This window comes from Ictalurus furcatus, chromosome 20, assembly GCF_023375685.1.
Source record: "Ictalurus furcatus strain D&B chromosome 20, Billie_1.0, whole genome shotgun sequence".
In the NCBI taxonomy this organism is placed as follows: Eukaryota; Metazoa; Chordata; class Actinopteri; order Siluriformes; family Ictaluridae; genus Ictalurus; species Ictalurus furcatus.
The window spans coordinates 11,339,142-11,359,705 of record NC_071274.1 but is presented as its reverse complement, the minus strand read 5'-3'; the positions used below and the strand labels follow the sequence as shown (position 1 = coordinate 11,359,705).

Here is a 20,564-nt window from a genome sequence, read left to right as displayed (position 1 = left end):
CTTTGGTGGTTGGATGTCTGTGTTTCAGTGAGGTCATTTTAGGGGCTGCCTGTTTTTCCCATCAGAATCTACCCCGGTAGAACTAAAATCTGGGTCAAGTGTTGTTGAATTTAGGCACATAAAGTTCATATAAGGCAATGCCAAGAGTAAAAAAAAAAAAAAAGTATCTCAAATGTAGCCACCTTTAGGACATTTCATGCCATTTGGAATTCAAATGCAACATATTATGCTGGTTAATATTTAAATTTAACGTGAATGTTTGCTTTTATGACCTGGTCCACCATGAATTGAACTGAACTGACTAATGGATTTGAGACATAGGAAACAATTGTTTGTTCCAGTCAGACTAAAACAGCTGATATGCAGTTCCTAACACAGTCTGGTCCATAATTATTTGGACAGTGACAATTTTTGTAATTTTGCCTCTGTCCACCACCACAATGGATTTGAAATGAAATAATTGAAGTATAGACTTTCAGCTTTAATTCAAGGGGTTTAACAAAATTATTGAGTTAACCGTTTAGGAATTACAGCCATTTGTACATACTATTGACTGATAAGCAGTTTGTTTCCTCGTTATTTCATGACGAATTAAGGAGATAAAAGGTCTAGAATTGAGTCCAAGTTTTAAATTTGCATTTGGTAGCTGTCCATGGAAACTCTCAATATACAGTCCAAAGAAATGTCGATGCACGTGAAGGAGGCCGTCCTTAGGCTGAAAAATGAAAACAGAGCTATCCGAGAGATAGCAGAAACATTAGGAGTGGCCAAATCGACAATCTGATACATTCTTAGAAAGAAGGAATGCACTGGTGAGCTCAGCAACACCAAAAGGCCTGGAAGACCATGTTAGACAACTAAAGTGGATGATCACAGAATTCTTTCTTTGGTATAGTAAACTCCTTCACAACATCTAACCAAGTCAAGAACACCCTTGTGAAGGTAGGCATATCATTGTCAAAGTGCTTCACAATGCCTATGGACAGTGACCCAAAACATACTACAAAAGCAACCCAAGGGCTTCTTAAGGCAGTGAAATTGAATGTTCTTAAATGGCTGAGTCAGTCACCTGACCTCAACACAACTGAGCATAGTTTTCACTTACTGAAGCCCAAACTGAAGGCAGAAAGACCCACAAATAAGCAGCAACTGAAGGTGGCTGCAGTAAAGGCCTTGCAAAAGCGTCTCAAGGAAGGAAACTCGGCATTTGGCAATATCCATGGGTTCCAGGTTTCATGCAGTTATTGACTGCAAAGAATTTGCATCCAAGTATTAAAATAGTCCTTATATTTATCCTTGTTATTCCAATTATTTTTGAGCCTGTGAAAATGGAGGGACTATGTAAAATAATATCTGTAATTCCTAAATGTTTAATTCAGTATTTTTGTTAAACCCCGTATATTAAATCTGAAAGTCTACACTTAAATCACATCTTGATTGCTACATTTCAAAATTTTGGTGTACAATCACAAAAACTGTCACTGTCCAAATACATATGGACCTGACTGTATATCACAGTCACAGGCATAACCTACACTGGGGCACTGGCCCCACCAATTTCTTAAAGAGTAGTCTGGTAAAATCTTGTAATAGCTCATGGCAGAAATTGATCCAAACATTTTCTAAAAAATACCAATTTACCCTTTTTACTGTTAGTGGTGTACAGAGATTTTAGACAGCTTTTAGGGAACAGATCTTAAATTATTAAGATGATTGTATGTTTTTGGCCTGAAATACAAATATTTGATTGAGACTCATAAAATTTGACTGATACTGAAAATTTGATTGTTGACATGATTTTTCAGTGACTCTATATATTTTTTTTGTACTGGACCTTATCCTAATAATTTTATAAACAGAACCTATTACAGTGTTTCACACAGGATTTTGTCAGACTGTGGTGGGTGGGCCTCTGACCCTCTAGGGGGGTCTGGGGGCATGGTCCCCTGTAAGAACATTTTGTACGTTTTAAAATTAAATGCAACAATCTGGTGCACTTTGAGAGCAAAATTAAGAGGCTAGATCTATGAAGAATTTGTGCTCTTGTAAACAATTTTGTGCTCTAGTAGTAATTTAATCATAAACACATTGGCTGTATAGATATGAATGGTGATGACATGGCAAAAAAAGTCATACCCACAAAGCATGGTAAACAAGACGAAATGTCTAACATGGTTCACAAATGTTCAAAACACAAAATTGACTATAGAATATATTTGAGGTATCAAGAAAATGAAGCAAAAGTGGTTACCTGTGTCGAACTGATTTATTTAAAAAAAAAAATGAAATAATATACTGGATGAAGAGGACATGGTATTGATCAACTCTGCCATTTTGTAGTTGAATTGTTGACTGGGGAGTAGGGATGGGCGATATAAACAATATCATGATATTTTCTGGTATTTATTGCGATAGTGATATCAGTGACGATATAAATATAGTACCATTCACCACTGTTTTTGGCCACAAGTGATAGCTGTGATCTTGAGAGCTTCAGACACACAAACATTGATCTAAAAATAAAACTTTATTTTCTGTAACCAAACCAGTTCCAGATTGTAGAGGTAGCTCCTCATTTAGCGACAAACTCCTCCTCAGCTTCATGTCCGCCTTCCACCATACTTGTTTTCACTCTGTACGTGAGCTGCGAATCGGTCGCACACAGAAATGTCATCAACTAGGCTTTATCGTTATTATACTACTGGTGTATCACAAACAATAAGATATCGCCCATCCCTACTGGGGGGATGGTCTGACTGACTTGTATTGAGAGATGTTTTGCCGAAGCAATGGTGCAAATCAGAGAACTTTTATGTTATGAGAAGTGTACAAATATTTTCGGTTCATTAAGAAACTGTGGTGGGACAAATTAATGGTAATTAATTTGGGTAAGTAATGGGAAGCACTGTATTCTAAAGAAAACCTACATGTTGTACCTTCTCAACCCTCTACCATTTTTGGATCTGTATCCTGTCTGAATCACCACATCAGCATGATAACCCTGCTGACAATTGAGGCAGACAAACACAGGAAGTGTAGCCTTTAACGGTACCCAATGTGTCCATACTTCTAACTAAGAGGTTAGTCTAAAAGCCACCTAAGCAGTATGTAGTTGGCTTAATTCAATGAATGTTAGACAGTTTAGCATCAGCTTTACACTAGCAAGATTAGCCATGGCTGAAAGATATGGCATAACATTTCTTTGTTGCAGACAGTGTAGTGTTACACAGAGAAAGTTGCCCTCTGCATAACATCTAGTATTCATAATGGGGATGACTGTTTCTTATATCGCAGTGACCTTAGGAGTGTGTCCAAGATTAGGCCAAGCATGCATGTGACTCAGGGCAGAGCAGCAGTTGTCTGGTATAAGGAAAGTATGGACAAGGAGGAGAGACTACTGTCTGCTAGCTCTTATAAAGGAGTCTTTCTGAGTAGATAATGGAGGCAGAAAATTATGCAATGCTGTGCTACTGTGCCAGGCTAGAACAAGGTTGAAAATAAAGACTCTTGAGCCTTCATTACATCATAACAATTTAAATGGTTAGCAGTTTAATAGTCATTTTAGCAAGTACTTTATATTGTAAGTTATTACTAAAGGTACCCACCTCTTCCGTGCACACCTAACCAACCCCTAAAAAAAGAAATTCTCTGGCACTTACACCTCTACTCTGCGCACTTTGCTTCTTCTAGAACTCAATTAATGGATCTTGTATGGTAGCACTACTTGCATTGTTCTCTGTTTGATATATCACTTTGCTTGTATTTTCTCATTTGTAAGTTGCTGTGGATAAAAGCGTCTGCTAAATGAATAAATGTAATGTAAAGGTAGGTGATAAGTGTAGTGTAGTTTTTAAATCATTGACTGTAATTCATCTTATTCAGATTTTTCATGACTCACAGATCCAAACTCTAGATTATACGATTTATAAGAATTTGGTTAACAGTTAATTTTAATGATAAGCTAGCAATGTAATTTTTTTTGTGTTTGGGTCTAGTGCATGTACAATTGTCCAATTTTGTGACGATGAAATAAGAATTGATAGATGCTCACAAGCTGCAGAAAAAAAATCCTTATCATTCCATAACATATAACCAGACTTTATATGATTCATAGTGTAAATATTTGTTTTGTGCTTCGGTTAATAGTTATTTCTCTTTTATGAGATTTCTCATAAAATGGAGCATTCTACTGACAGGAATGCTTCAGGCTGTGACTCTCTTTGTACGTTTGTACTTCCGGACAGCGCTGTTTCCTGTGTCTCTCCTCTTTCATGACTGACACACACAAAATGGAAACATTTTTTGGGAGCAGGTTCAGGAAATCTGTGTGTTTCTCTGAAGGTGGGGTTTTTCTGAACAACCTTTCTTTTAATTTGGCAGTAGGTGTTTTCCTTTGAGAAAGCAAGGTTTTTTGTGCAATGTTTTTTTTTTGTTGTTGTTGCTTTTAAGTAGACCAGTAGAAATTCACAGCATCTGTGTCACAGAACTATGACCTATGACTTAAGATGACGCGTGCACCGCCAAACTGAGCCATCCTGGTTGGATGGATAAGGACAAGGCAGGAGTTTATGTGGAAATTTTCACTTTAAAAAGTTGCCCAACGGAACTTTGGAGAAAACAAAAGTAATTTGCAGAGTTTGCAAAGCCGAATTTAATTACCACAGAATACAGTGTTACTTAGAAGTTTGTGATCACTTTCTGAATAAATATGACCTAAAACAACATGAGATTTTCACACAAGTCCTAAAAATAGACATAGAACCCAATTAAGCAAATGAGACATAAATATTATACTTGGCCATATATTTATTAAAACAAATGATCCAATATTACATATACAGTACCACACAAAAGTGAGTACACCCCTCACATTTTTGTAAATATTTGATTATATCTTTGAATGTGACAACACTGAAGAAATGACACTTTGCTACAAAGTAAAGTAGTGAGTGTACAGCTTGTATAACAGTGTAAATTTGCTGTACCCTCAAAATAACTCAACACACAGCCATTAATGTCTAAACCCCTGGCAACAAAAGTGAGTACACCCCTAAGTGAAAATGTCCAAATTGGGCCCAATTAGCCATTTTCCCTCCCCGGTGTCATGTGACTTGTTAGTGTCACAAGGTCTCAGGTGTGAATGGGGAGCGGGTGTGTTAAATTTGGTGTCATGGCTCTCACACTCCCTCATACTGGTTACTGGAAGTTCAACATGGCACCTCATGACAATTGTTGGAATTGTTGCTCTACATAAAGATGGCCTAGGCTATAAGAAGATTGCCAAGACCCTGACACTGAGCTGCAGCATGGTGGCCAAGACCACACAGCGGTTTAACAGGACAGGTTCCACTCAGAACAGGCCTCGCCATGGTCGACCAAAGAAGTCGCTTAGACATTGGGGTCGTTAGACATTAATGGCTGTGTCTTGAGTTATTTTGAGGGTACAGCAAATTTACACTGTTACACAAGCTGTACACTCACTACATTGTAGCAAAGTGTCATTTCTTCAGTGTTGTCACATGAAAAGATATAATCAAATATTTACAAAAATGTGAGGGGTGTACTCACTTTTGTGAGATACTGTATGTGAGTGGCAAAAGTATGTAAACCTCTAAGATTAGCAGTTAATGGGATAGTTCACCCAAAAATGAAAATTAATCACCCTCATGTCATTCCAAACAAACCAATAAGACTTTCATTCATCTTCGGAACACAGATGAAGCTATTTTTAATGAAACCTGGTAGATTTCTGTCCCTCCATTTGCAGTCCAGTAACCAAAGTTTTCAAGCTCCAAAAAGTTCATAAAGGCATCATAAAAGTAATCTATGTGGCTCCAGTGGTTTCATCCCAATTTTATGAAGCAATATGAATGCTTTGTGCACTCAAGAAAACTAAAATTAAGTCTTTATTCACAAAATATCTTCATAGGTCTCATGAGAGAACCACAACGAATGCGTGTTGTGTTGACACGAGAGCAGACAAAAAAAACACAAGTCCTCCTCTATGTTGAAATCTGCTGACATCTTTGTTACAAAGATTGTTCTGTGTGACTTGGTTTGTGTACAGTGTCCCTCTTCCTCTGCTGTAAACAGGAAGAGGGAAAATGTAGAGATTTCAACATAGAGGAGGAGTTGCGTTTTTTATTTTTTATTTTTTCTGCTCTCGCAGGCATTTTTTTTTAACCACTCTCGCGTCAACGCACATGCATTGTGGGATTAAACTACTGGAGTCACATGGATTACATTTACGATGGCTTTATGAACTTTTTGGAGCTTGAAAGTTTTGGTTAATGGACTGTAAACAGAGAGACACAAATCTCCCAGGTTTCATTAAAAATGTCTTCATTTGTGTTCCGAAGATGAACGAAAGTCTTATAGGTTTGGAATAACATGAGGGTGAGTAATTGATGACAGAATTTGCATTTTTGGATAAACTATCCCTTTAAGGATACAGCACAATGGTTAACTGAAGCAGGCCTATGCAATACACCGACTAGTTAATTTGGGCAAACTAAAAAAAGCCGACCCCCCCCCCCCCCCCCCCGAAAATCAATGTATAATTCGCACACTGGACCAAAGTCTTTTGAACTCTGCAATAAGGAATTTGCATACCATCGAAGAAATTCTGGCCTGAAATACCACCTGAACTCAAAACATGTTTTAGCGAGCTGTATACTTCGCACAACCCTGGCTTCTACAGGTCAACACACACCACCAAACCACACTGACTGAGAGCAGGCAGCACACAATTAGTAAATCTACATCGGAAAAACTAATGAATGCAATCTCTAAATGGACTGCTGTGGATTATAGGACTGTTAATATGGAGGAAAATAAAGGGGTTGATTGAAGAATTTCGAATTGTGTTATCTGACACAACCTAAAAGTTTGTGTAATAAACGTTGAATCAAATAAAATAATCTATTTCTTTCTAAAGCTACTTTTTGTGATGTCTATTCAATTCTTTTCTCATCTAAGGCAATGATGACTTGAAATGATCTTTTGGGGGGTAATTTCTCAGCCAATATTAATGTGCGATTAATTGCGATTAATTAATCAGCACATCGTGCAATTAATTTGATTAAAAATTTGAATCGCTTGACCGCCCTTTACAGATCTTTATTGGAAATTGATTGACCGCCCTTTACAGATCTTTATTGTTTTTCATGCTTGTTCAATGAATAATACACAATTATTGCACATGTGAAACTGTCCTTTAGGTACTAACTGTTTACAGGTGGTAGGCAATTATGGTCACAGTTACAATCACTAAAGAGACCGTTCTACTGACTCTGAAAAACACCAGAAGAAAGATGCCTAATGTGCCTGCTCACCTGCGTGAACATGCCATAGGCCTGCTGCAGGGAGACATGAGGACTGCAGATGTGGCCAGAGCAATAAACTGCAATGTTCGTAATGTAAGATGCCTAAGACAGTGCTACAGGGAGACAGGAAGGACAGCTGATTGTCCTTGCAGTGGAAAATTACACATAACCATGTGTCCCCCCAGCTATGATCGAGAACTTGCAAATTCCTTGGTGGAAGAGTGGAGTAACATCTCACAGCAAGAACTGACAAATCTGGTGCAGTCCATGATGATGAGATGTACTGTAGTACTTAAAGCAGCTGGAGGCCACACCAGATATTGACTGTTGCTTTGATATTGACCCCCTTTGTTCAGGGACTCATTATTCCATTTCAGTTTGTCAAATGTCTGTGAAGTTTGTTCAGTTTATGTCTCAGTTGTTGTATGTTTTTGTGTCAATACAAATATTTACACATGGTAAGAAATTTGCTGGAAATAAAAGCAGTTGAATGTGAGAGGAAGTTTCTTTTGTTGTTTTGCTGAGTATATTTTGGATTTGAGGCAAATGAACACGGAAAGTGAAGGACACAAGCAAGCCAATATGCAAGCACTGCTCAGAGCAGTGCTAACAAAAGGTCCTAACAACTCTTATTTAGCAAAGCACCTGAAGGAATTAAAAGTACTCTGTGAATTTTTACTTGAAAATACATAAGGTTTTGTTTCTTATACTTTATTACCTTTTCAATGTTTGAAAATCTCTGAGGTTTTTGAACAAGTGCACTACCTCAAGAAGTTTTCATTAGTATAAAAATATACCTTGTTGTCATGTTATATTTATCTTTTAATAAATATCTAAAATTTTATGCCCTTAATGCTCTTCCAATTTTTCCCTCTGGTTTCGAAAATTATATTGAATATCAATATTTTTTAAGGTATTGTACTGAAGTTAGAAATTCCCATATCATGACTAGTTGGAACATATATTTTCTGGACTTGTGGACACTTCTCTGACAATTGCCCTTCTTGCCTGAGCACTCCATGCTGGTAGTGTTTTCATCTCAAAGCACTACAGGTCAGCAGGACTGATCTGATCTGCCATTTTAGCTGTGAGACCTCTCAGGTATTTATTGTTCAAGCATACAATTGGACACGTGTGAGTGTGTGTGTGTGTGTGTGTGTTTAAAAAAAAAAAAAAAAAAAAAAAAAAAAATATATATATATATAAACACAGGTGTACTCTAACATATATAATTTGAACTCTTGAAAATTAAATACTAGTCCTAATTTAAATTGTTAAAAGAAGGGAATACTTATTATGCAGGTTTTAGACTTCTTATTTTTTTAAATAATTCTGTGGAGCTTGAAATTCTCAAATAGGCTGTGGCATTCAAGCAATGATTGATTGGTATTAACAGGCACAAAGTGTGCAAAGAAAAGATCCCACACAACATTACACCACCTCCACCAGACTGGACTGATGACACAAGGCAGGTTGGGTCCATGGATTCATGCTGATGGCACCAAATTCTGACCCTACCATCTATGTGCCTCAGCAGAAATCATGATTCATCAAGTAAAGTGATGTGTTTTTATCATCATTCCTCTCTACAGCTTGTAAACATTGGAATGAAATGTTTCTCCAGGACCATGGTGCACACAAAAATACACAAGACTACATGAAGTGCAAATGCACAACAGTGTGAGATGAAAGCAGGACTATATATATTTACACAGAATAGAACAATAAATACACAACAGACAAGGCTATGTTTTTCCAGTCTTCAGCTGTCCAGTTTTGGTGAGCCTGTCCCCACTACAGCTTCAGCTTTCTGTTTTTGGCTGACAGAAGTGGAACCTGATGTGGTCTTCTCCTGTTGTAGTTCATCCAACTTTGCGGCGAATGTGTGTTGTGCATTCTGAGATGCTTTTCTGCACACCACAATTGTACAGCAAGGTTATCTGAGTTACTGTAGCCTTTCCCTCAGCTCAAGCTATTCTGGCCATTCTCCATTGACATCTTTCATCAACAAGGTGTTTCTGTCCATAGAACTGCCACTCACTGGATGTTTTATTCTTTATTGTACCCTTCTGAGTAAACACTAGAGACTGTTGTGCATGAAAATCCTAGGAGTTCAGCAGTTATAGAAATACTCAAACGAGCCCAACTGGTACCAACAATCATGCCATGGTCAAAATAATTTTTCCCCTTTTTGGTGTTTAATGTGAACATTACCCAAAGCTGCTGGCTGGTATCTGCATGACTTTATGCATTGCATTGCTAAAACATGATTGGCTGATTTAGATAATTGCATGAATGAGCAGGTGTACAGGTGTTTCCATAAAGTGCTTGTGAGTATAAATGCTTGTTTCAAGTTTGCCAAGGAACACCTAGATGATCCTTCTGAGTTCTGAAACAACGTGTTATGAACAGATTGATCTAAAGTGGAGGTTTTTGGCTGACATGGCCCCCATTATATCTGCAGTAAACCTAAAACTACTTTTCAAAATAATAACCTCATACCAACTGTGAAGCATGGTGGTGGTACTGTGATGGTTTGGTGAGGCTTTGTTGCATCAGAGCCTGGATGCCTGGTTATCATTGAGAGAACTATGAATTCTGCTCTGTATTAGACAATTCATGAAGAGAATGTCAGGTCATCTGTCCATGAGCTGAAGCTGAAGTGCAGTTGGGTCATGCAACAAAACAATGATCCAAAGCACACAAGCAAGTTTACTTAAGAGTGATTTAGTGTTTCCCAAAAGGATTTTGTGAGACTGTGGTGGTTGGACCTTTGCTTATGGCAGCAAATCTGTGCCAAAAATTTGAGTGTGCTATTGACGCTCACTCAACATATATTCTTTATGTGAGTCTTCATTTATTTATTTATTTGTTGACATTTTTCTATTGAAACACTTGCAACATACTACATTATGTAATATAATGTCTAAATACAGGGTATCTTTACCAGTTCTTAATGGACAGGAAAGTCAATCACCTTTTCATTTATTGCACTTGTAAATACTGAAGACAGGAGTAAAGGTGATGTACTTTTTTATTTAACACACACACACACATATATTTATATATATATATATATAAATAAATGCTATCCATATTTGATTTTCATATTAGAAAAAATATTTTACATTTTGTTGGGAAGTGCACTTTATTAAATTAGTTTGAAAAGATAAGGTGCCCTAAGGTGTCTATTTTTCAAGGTTATTGAAAGAGGAGCCATATTTCCTTCAACAGGGAAACTGCTTCTGTTGAACTGTTCAGTAACTTTGTAAGAGAGGCTAAAAATCAACATGAAAAATAATTGTGGATTGTGATCCAGCTTAAAAAAACTCACTATATTTTTTTTTGCCAGATTGCCTAATTTAATCACTTATTGCACTTATTGAAGAAGATCAGGCAGTACCTGGCATGTGTCAAAATCCACTAAACCCAATTACAAGAAAATGGTGAAAAAAATAAATTAATAAATAATGATATTGACCTTAAGTTCCACATTACAATTTATGTTTAACTATTCAGAAAAATACTGAAAAATTTGTTGCTTTACAATATTTTGAAACTTGACTGATTGTACTGAGGACACCAAAAGCACCTTATATTGATACTGACCCTATGATAAACCAGTCTATTAATCAATTGAATAATTTCATTTTTGAATGAATATATCTGGTATGTAGTGTACACATACAGTAGTGTGCAGAAGTCTTAGACACTCTTTTTTACAGTCCCCTCTGAAACTATTGTTACAGCAAGGCCAATGCTATAGACTGAAGACGTTTGGGTTTGAGATCAAAAGATGAATGAGAAGAGAGTTTAGAATTTCAGCCTTTATTTCCTGGTATTTGTATGTAGATGTGTTAAATGACAAAGAACATAACGCATTTTGTATCAGGCCACCCAATATGTAGGCGAGCAAAAATATTGGAACATGCGACTGACTGGTTTTTCTTGTTACCCAGGTGTTTCCCCTGTGGTATCGAAAATGGTATGGATTAGCAGTATTTTTCAAGGTATTGTATTGAAGTTAGAAATTCCAGTTTTGGGACAACACTAGTTGGAAATAATTTTTTCTGGCAGGAAAAAAATCTCATTCAAATATACACTCACCAAGCGCTTTATTAGGAACACTATAGTAATACAGGGTAGGGCTTCACTTTAATCTCAAAACCTCAATTTCCTCATGGGATGGATATGTATATGTAGATTTGTTAAATGACAGAACATAACACATTTTGTATCAGACCACCTAATATGAAGTTGAGCAAAAATATTGGAACATGTGACTGACAGGTGTTCCTTGTTACCTAGGTGTGTGCTGTTGATTATTTAAACAATAAATAGGTTTGAAAATCTACTCTTGGGTTTAGCATTCAGCTTCACCTGTGAAGACTGCATTTGTTGCTAAAAAGGATAAGCCAACATGAAGATCAGAGTGCTGTCTATTGGAGAAAAGCAAGCCATTTTGAAGCAGAGAAAAGGGAGAAAATCAGAGGCATTGCACAAACATTGGGCATAGGCAGTACAATAATTTGGAATGTCAGGAAAAAGAAAGAAACCATTGTCATACTGAGCTACACTGATTGGGTCGACCAAGGACAACCACTGATGACAAACATTGTGAGAGCTTTGAAGAAAAACCCAAATACAACAGTCAGTGACATCACCAACAACCTCCACAGGGCAGGGGTGACTGTATCACAATCTATCATTCTAAGACTTTGAGAGCAGAAATATAGAGGCCATACCAAAAGATGCAAACCACTCATCAGCAGTAAGAATTGGAAAGCCAGATTGGAATTTGCAGAGAAATACAGAGATGAGCCACAAAAGTTCTGAACCAAGATTAATCTCTATCAAAGTGATGGAAAGTCCAAAGTGTGGAGAAAGAAAGGATCTACTCATGATCCAAAACATACAAGCTCATCTGTGAAACATGGTGGAGGTGGTGTTATGGCTTGAACTTACATGGCTGCTTCTGGAACAGGTTCACTAATCTTTATTGATGTAGAAAGCACCCATTTACATTTGTTACTTGGTAGATGCCCTTTGACAGAGCGACTTAGATTTATCTCATTCATTTTTCTGAGCAGATGAGGGTTAAGGGCCTTGCTTGAGGGCCCAACACTGGTCATGATATAACTCATGGTGGTAGCAGCAGAATCAAATCAGAAATTTATAGGAACATTTTGTCTGCCAATTTACTGAGAAATGCATCCAAATTAATCAGGATAAACTTTAGTGGTTAAGACATTGGCCTTCTGATAGGAACGTCATGAGTACAAATCCCAGCACCACCAAACTGCCACTGCTGGGCCTTTTGAGCAATGCCAAATGGCATAAATGTAAATGTCAGCATTCACAAGAGCTTAACCCTATTGAGCATGCATTTCACCTCCTGAAGAGGAGACTGAAGGGAGAAACCCAGTGTTACTTACGCTATATGGAGGAATGCGTGTTGTGTGTGTGTGTGTGTGTGTAGTCTGTTTTGTGTGTTTCAGATTCCATTGGCTCCACAGCCTGTCATTCTTGATCAAGGAAGATGACACACTGGTTCATGCCAACAATCACCTAACGCCACCCTATTTAAATGCCCGTATTTCCTCCATGCTGGCAACATTTTGCTCATTTGCTGTTGATTGTTGCTTTTGTACACTCTGTAGCACTGTTTGTTAGTTATCCCTGTTAGAGTCTTGGTATACTGTGTATTTGATAGTTGACTGAAACATTCTTTCTTAGTATTGTGGTTGTGAAGTGTATAGTGGCATACTGTCCTGTCTTCTCAAGTTCACATTGTGTGTATGAAGTTGGGAAGGAGGGAGCAGGTAAGTAAGTCACGCGACATACATTGTGCACCACGTAGGACGTCCTATTTTATTAAACATACTAGGTTTAGGAGAGTTTGTCACCCCATATATGTGTTGTTTATCTGGTTAGTCAGAGTAGTTTAATTAGTTTAATTGTTTTTATGCTGAACACTTTTCTGCATTTTCTTTTGATGGTTTGTTTAGCTGATGAAATCTAGTTAGCTGCGTTTTGTTTTATTTATTTCTTTTATTTGGCATCTCTCGTGTTCGCCTTCCCAACTTATTATTGTATTATGATTGTATTGTTATTTATTCCTTTGTAAATATTGGTTTCTTTCCCGTTTACCCCTAGACAAATATCCAACATCATCTAAGGCAGTGTTTCCCAAATTTTTTCAGTCACATCACTCTTTGAAAATTTAAAAAAATTGTAGCACCCTACACAAACACTGATACTAGACAGCGTTAGCTACTTGAGGATGAAGTTGATGGTCCAGAAGCGTCTGGAGCTTTCCTTTTAAGTAATCTGTCAATATTCTTTTGCACTACACACTCACCGTCACACGCTAATTATTAGGATAAAACACGCATATATTACATATACTGATGTTGACGTGCTGCTGACACTGTATGTAATTTATTATTATTATTATTATTATTATTATTATTGTCTGTGCCTGTCTTATTATTTCTGTGTCTGTGTTATTATTTCAGACATCAGATAATTTTCATGTATATTAAATGGTACACATTTTAGCATTTTAGAAATGTTTGAAGGATTTTTATACGGCACCCCTGGTCTCATCAGACGGCACCCCTGTTGGAAAACACTGATCTAAGGGATGTAACACCCCAAAACAAACAACTGAAAGAGGCTGTGGTAAAAGCCTGGAAAAGCATCACAAGAAGAAACCAACAATTTGTTGGTCAGGGAGTTGCGGGCTTAGGGTTAGTTTTTGCATATCCCTTTCAAGAAAGGGATATGCAACCAAATATTAAGTGTTCTTTAATCTACTTAAAGACTTAGCTGTACCTATACTTTTGCTCACATAACAGTTGGGTGGTCTGATACAAAATGTTCTATGTTTTTTAACACATCTAGATGCAAATACCAGGAAATAAAAGCTATCCATCTTTTGATCTCAAACCCAAATAACACAAATAAATAATTAGCCTTTCCGTTCCAATAGTTTCAGACGGGACTGTATAATTCCAAACATTACTTTTTCAACAAAAAACTAAATGTTACAAAAATGTTTGTATGTCAGTAAAGAAAGCAACATACTACATAACAGATGACTTTTCAGACAAAAACATAATGAAAGCTTTTAATGGGTTTTGCATACAAAAAGAAAAGAATCATGTACAACAGTCAAAGTCTCCAGAAGAACTTGGGCAGATTCTCCAAGATGCTCAGTAAAACTGAGTGGGGGTAACGGCCTAGACTGGTGAGAAAAAACATTAATACCTTAGATGTTTTTAAATGGCAAAAAGAAAAGAAATTAAGGTCAGAGCAGTAGCAATCATGACCACAGGTCACAGCAGTAGTGGCAGCTGCAACAACAATGCTACCCTACTGCCCATTTCTTTGTTTAGACCTTTCCTCTTACAGTCAGAGAATTCCACCCCTGTCTGTGATCAAAATGAATGAATGGATAGCAAGTGTGACATTAATTAGATCCACATCAACAGGTTAATTGTTCATATTTAAATTCATCACTTGATCTGTATATAACCACCTATCTCACTGTATCATGGGTTCTCAGTCATTGCAGAAGAGTTTTTTCTGCAAGGTGTTTATTGTAGTTCTGTAGTACATATTTTAAAATAATAATTAAATTGAACCTAAAAATTTAATTCTCCTTCATTCAGTTTGGAGCCTTAATCCCATTTTATACCAAACCACAGTGGTGCCATGTCAAGCATGCTGATCTATTAATCAAAGTGGCCTTTATACTGGACACTGGTAGCACTGATGTATTGGTATTTTTTTGCATGTCACTGTCATGGTCCAAGCTAGAAAAATTACAAAATACAAGACTCATGCTATATTTTCCAGTGTTTGTCCATAATCTTTTATCAGATTGATTAAATATGCCAGACCTTCACTTCTACCTCAACTCCCACACTGAGGATTCCCTGATTTTCTAATCTAGCAACCGAAGAGCTCCTGCAGGTCATCTTGTCCTGCAATCCTACCACCTTCCCATTGGATCCAATCCCTTCCACTATGCACCAGACCATCTCACAAGACCTCCTCCCCTTCATCTTGACTATCATCAATGGCTCCATAACATCTGGTCATGTACCAAATGCATTCAAGAGAGCAAGGGTTATTCCCATCTTGAAGAAACCCATAATGGATCCCTTTGGCATCACAGACTACCGACTGCTATCACTTCTCACTTTCCTTTCTAAAATCCTTGAATGCACTGTCTACAATCAACTGCTTCTCTACCTCTCACAGAACAACTTCCAAGATCCTAACCAGTCTGGCTTCAAAGTGGCACATTCCACAGAGACTGCACATTTGGCTGTCACTGAGAAGCTACATGCTACTAGATCAGGCAAACTGTCATCAGTCCTCATCGTCCTCGACCTTTCAGCAGCTTTTGACACAGTCAACCACAAGACTGTCTTGTCCATCCTCATGGTCTCGGAATCGGTGCATCATGGCAGTGGTTTGCTTCCTACCTGGAAGGTCGCTCATAACAGGTAACGTGGAGGGGATCCACATCTGCTCCCTGCAGACTCTCCACTGGTGTCCCACAAGGCTTAGTACTTGGTCCTCTTCTGTTCTCCCTCTATACTCGATCTCTTGGTGAGGTCATATCCTCACATGGGTTCTCATACCATTGCTATGTGGATGACACTCAACTCATCCTCTCCTTCCCTCCCTCAGACCTTCATGTTTCCGCTCAGATCTCAGCATGTTTGGCAGACATCTAATCAAGGATTAGATGAGACAGCTGAAACTTAATTCCAGCAAATCTGAAGTGATGTTCATCCCAGCTGATTCATCACCATGTTAAGATCTTGTGATCTCCCTTGACAACTCTCTGATCCCACCTTCGGTTACTGCACGCAACCTTGGGGTAACCATTGGCAATCAATTGTCCTTTTTCTCTTACATTGCTAATCTGACACGCTCATGTTGATTTCTCCTTTACAACATCAGAAGGATTCGTCCATTTCTATCCATACAGGCCACTCAGGTGCTGGTTCAATCTCTTGTCATTTCAAGACTGGACTACTGCAATTCACTCCTGGCAGGTCTGCTTCTGAGCACCATTCGACCTCTGCAACTGATCCAGAATGCAGCTGCTTGACTTGTTTTCAACCTTCCTGAGTTCTCCCACACCACCCCATTGCAACGCTCTCTCCACTGGCTTCCTGTAGCTGACACATTAGATTAAAAACTCTTATGCTTGCCTACAAAGTCAAAAATCGACCAGCACCCACTTACCTCAAATCACTTATCACACCCTGCACTGTACCACGCTCCCTCCGAACCTCTAGCACCGCTAGACTAGTGACATCATCTCTCTGGGTACAAGGAAGGCATGCATCTAGACTCTTCTCTGTTCTTGTACCTAGGTGGTGGATTGAACTTCCTAAATGTCCGAACAACTGAGTCACTATCGGTCTTCAAACAACGTCTAAAGACCTGCCTCTTCTTAAAGTACTTAAATTAGCACTTTTCTTTAAAAAATTCTGTTTTTCTTACTATATTTCCTCCCAACAGAGTTATATGACTAATGGTATTCTTAGTCTGTGACCTAGTGAACCAGTATTGTTATGTATTTATTGATGGAGACTTCAAAGTACTTCTTTAAGTCGTTCTGGATAAGGGTGTCTGCTAAATGCTGTAAATGTAACCTATACAGCATATGGGTGATATTTCAGCCTACTACAACAGCATGTGTTAAAATCTGTTGGTTACAAACTTTGTGAAAATCTCGTTAGGTTAATGAGCTCTATGATATACATTGGTAGTGAATGTTTATTATAATGTATGAACCAGTGCAAGAAAGCACAGTAATGTAGTGAGTTTCACACCCCAGCGTGTGGACAGCAATACTTTTTGCATAAAATGGGCCTCAAAATATTACGTGAAATGCAACATGGGAACCTGACAAAACTGAAACTCTGACACTGACGTTTTATGTGAGTAAGCTTGCTGCGCTCACTGTGCTGTTTACCCTGAAAGTGTAATAGATCCATTGAATGTAAACTGTTAATAGTGCAGTTTTAAACAGTATGTAAGTTTTTTTTTTTAGGTTTCTATTAATTATTTAAGTTGTTCAAGTTCATGTTTAATATTATTTCGGGGTTTTTAAAAAAATTTTTTTTTTATATAACCGATTTTGTATCATGATATACATGGTATGTGAAAATCCATATTGTGGTACTTTGTCATTTCACTATTTACTTTAATACCAGTATACCACCAGCCATAGTCTGCACTAGGTAGGAGGTGTGTGAGTCCATGAGCAGAGCAAAGAAACCAACCACTAAGTAAAAAGCTCACATGTGCTCCTTAAGTTTAAGTTAGAGACATTATCATTGTTCCTGCAGTTTGAAATTTTGCTGATAATGCAGAGTTTTTAACTTGAAAATCTATTATGTCTGGTTGTGTCTCTGTTTCTGACCTGTTGGTTTTTTTTTTTCCTCTCGTGTGTGTGTGTGTGTGTAGATTGTATTCCAGTGGAGCTGAAGGAGCCATTCTATAAGGACCAGTATGAGCAGGAGCACCTGAAGCCTCCAGTGGCATCTCTGCTGCTGTCAGCTGAGCTCTATTGTAGGGCTGGCAGTCTTATTCTGCGCAGTGATGCTGCTCGACCCCTCCTGGGTCACAACGGGGTCATACAGGCCCTGGCTCAGAAAGGCCTGTATGTCACTGACCAGGAAAGACTCGTCACTGAGAGAGACCTTTGCAAAACACCCATCCAGATGGTGAGGAATCTCTTTCTCATAATTTTCTTACAACACCTCTCTAATAATAATAATAAATAGATATTCAGTAATAGCTTTATCCTGTAAAAAAACATACATCTGGCATAAATTCATTTTAACTGGTTTAAGACCCAAATTTTTTTTTTTTTTTGGTTGTTTGTTTAGAAATAATAAATGGAATTTGTATATTACCCCCTTTAACCAGTGTATGTCTCCACTGACGTATTGATGTGTCAAACAGCACAAACAAAAAAATTGTGTCCAATGGTGATTTAAACAAGCTGTCCAAAGTGAGGTGCAGTACTGCCAGCTGCTGCAGTCATGTTAGTATTAGCGGCGGCATCCATGCTAGCTTGTGATCCGGCTGGGGCTGTCAAGGCAAGTCTGCCTTTATCCCCATTTAATTTTTAAATCCAGATCAAATCAGTACCATTAGCACATTGAAAGCGAAAAATTCTATGATTGTTCTAGTCTTTGACTCCAGACTTAGCACTTTTGTGTCTCCTTGTTCTGTAGTTGAAGGCGAAATGACCAATTAGTTAAAAATGGTTAAAAAAAAAAAGAAAAAAAAAAAGTTTTTGCTATCCAGTCCATGCAACCTACTAAGTTAATGTGCACCCATACATCATTAATGACAATATACAGTACAGTGCAAGGATCTTAAGCATATGCATATAATAGAGCGAGAACAAAGGAGAAAAGGAGATGCTAGTAAGGGAATAACTATGATAACCAGAACTAACTTGTCTCTCGGACCTCCCACAACATTAAACATTATTTTATCCACACGATCTGTCATGATATTCCTTACTTAACATCCTACCTACTGTAGAAGTAGACATATTTTCTTCCATATTTTTGTACGTAGCTATACCAGTTGGTGTTAATCTTAAATTAGTTGAATGAACCACAAGTCGTGGTATGTATATCACAACAGGGTGCGTTCAAAAATCTACAGTGTACTATAGCCAGCTACAGTCATGTGAAAAAGAAAGTACCCCTTCAATTCCATGTTATTTTTTAATTGGGGTCTAGATAAATGGTAAATGGCGCACTTATATAGTGCTTTTATCCAAAGCGCTTTACTCTGTGTTTCATTCACCCATTCACACACACACTCGCACACCAATGGTAGCAGAGCTGCCATGCAAGGTGCTAACTTGCCATTGGGAGCAACTTGGGGTACGGTGTCTTGCCCAAGGACACTCCGACATGTGGAGTCACCCGGGCCAGGAATCGAACCGCCAACCCTACGATTAGTGGACAACCCGCTCTACCACCCGCGCCACAGCCGCCCTAATCATTGTGTTGTCCTCACCAACTTCTATAAACAAATAACCTCAGGTGGCAACAAAAAAAAAACAGATTTCAATATGTAGTAATTTTTCCCCAAAGGTAAACCAACATTCAGAAACCAGGTAGGGGAAAAAATAAGTACACTATAACTGGCTGCGTTCAGAATGAACCAATCACGTTCAATCTTGTGTTCAAAAGTAATTATCATACAGTCATCAGTGAAATTATTCTGATTAACCCCAAATAAAAACAGCTGTTTCTGTAGGATTTCTATTGACCCCTTCTTGGTTTCATTTGACTGCTGAAGCCATGGTCTGCAGAGAGCTTACAAAGAATGTACGGTATCTCACTTGTCAAAAAATATCAATCAGGGGTATAAAAGAATTTCCAAAACATTAGATGTACAGTACCATGGAACACTGTGAAGGCCATCATCAACAAGTGGAGAAAGTGGGGCATCACAGTGACCTACCAAGAACGGGACATCCCTCCAAAATTTACAAAAAGACAAAACAAAATCTTACCAGGGAGGCTACCAAGAGACTTGTGGCAACATAAAAGGAGCTACAAGAACATCTGAGAAGTACTGATAACTCTCTGCATATGACAACAATCCCTCATATTCTTCACATGCCTGGGCTATGGGGTAGGGTTGCTAGACGGAAGTGCTTTCTCACAAAAAACATCCAAACCTGCCTAAATCGCCCCAAACCATGTGGTAAAATGGTCTCTAATGCTCTGATGACACCAATTCCAAAAGATATAATAATTCCATGATTCCAAAAGCTATGTTTGGCACCAAAAATTGAACATCACCAAAAGAACACTATACCCACAGTAAAACATGGTGGCAACATCTTCAGCCAGAACTGGGCCTTTTATCAAGGTGGAGGGAATCATGAATAGCTACAAATACCAGTCGATTTTAGTGTAAAACATTTAGCTGTCTGCTAGTAATCTGAAGATGAAAAGGAATTTCACCTTTCAGCATGACAATGACCCAAAGCATACATCCAAATCAACAGAAGTTTTTGAATGTCCGTCCCCCCCCCCAAAAAAAAATCTCTTTTCACTTTATTTGCACACTTTGCATACTATACTGCAATTGCACATTAAGGAGCCATGTGGGTATGCAAGGGGGATGTAGCGAGACATTAGAGATGGATGCCAAATTCAGACACAA

At 38.1% G+C, this 20,564-nt stretch overlaps 1 protein-coding gene across 5 annotated transcripts in view; it reads left to right on the top strand.

Moving 5' to 3' along the window:
- The window catches only part of camsap2b (calmodulin regulated spectrin-associated protein family, member 2b), a 105,600-nt gene that overhangs the window by 8,323 nt on the left and 76,713 nt on the right, over window positions 1–20,564 (top strand). For 4 of the 5 annotated variants that reach the window (XM_053651488.1, XM_053651486.1, XM_053651489.1 and 1 more), the window contains exon 2: window positions 17,826–18,085. In XM_053651488.1, coding sequence (XP_053507463.1) covers window positions 17,826–18,085 — 260 coding nt within the window. Of the gene's footprint in view, window positions 1–17,825; window positions 18,086–20,564 lie in introns of those variants that run through there. The other variant, XM_053651490.1, reaches the window with a different exon arrangement.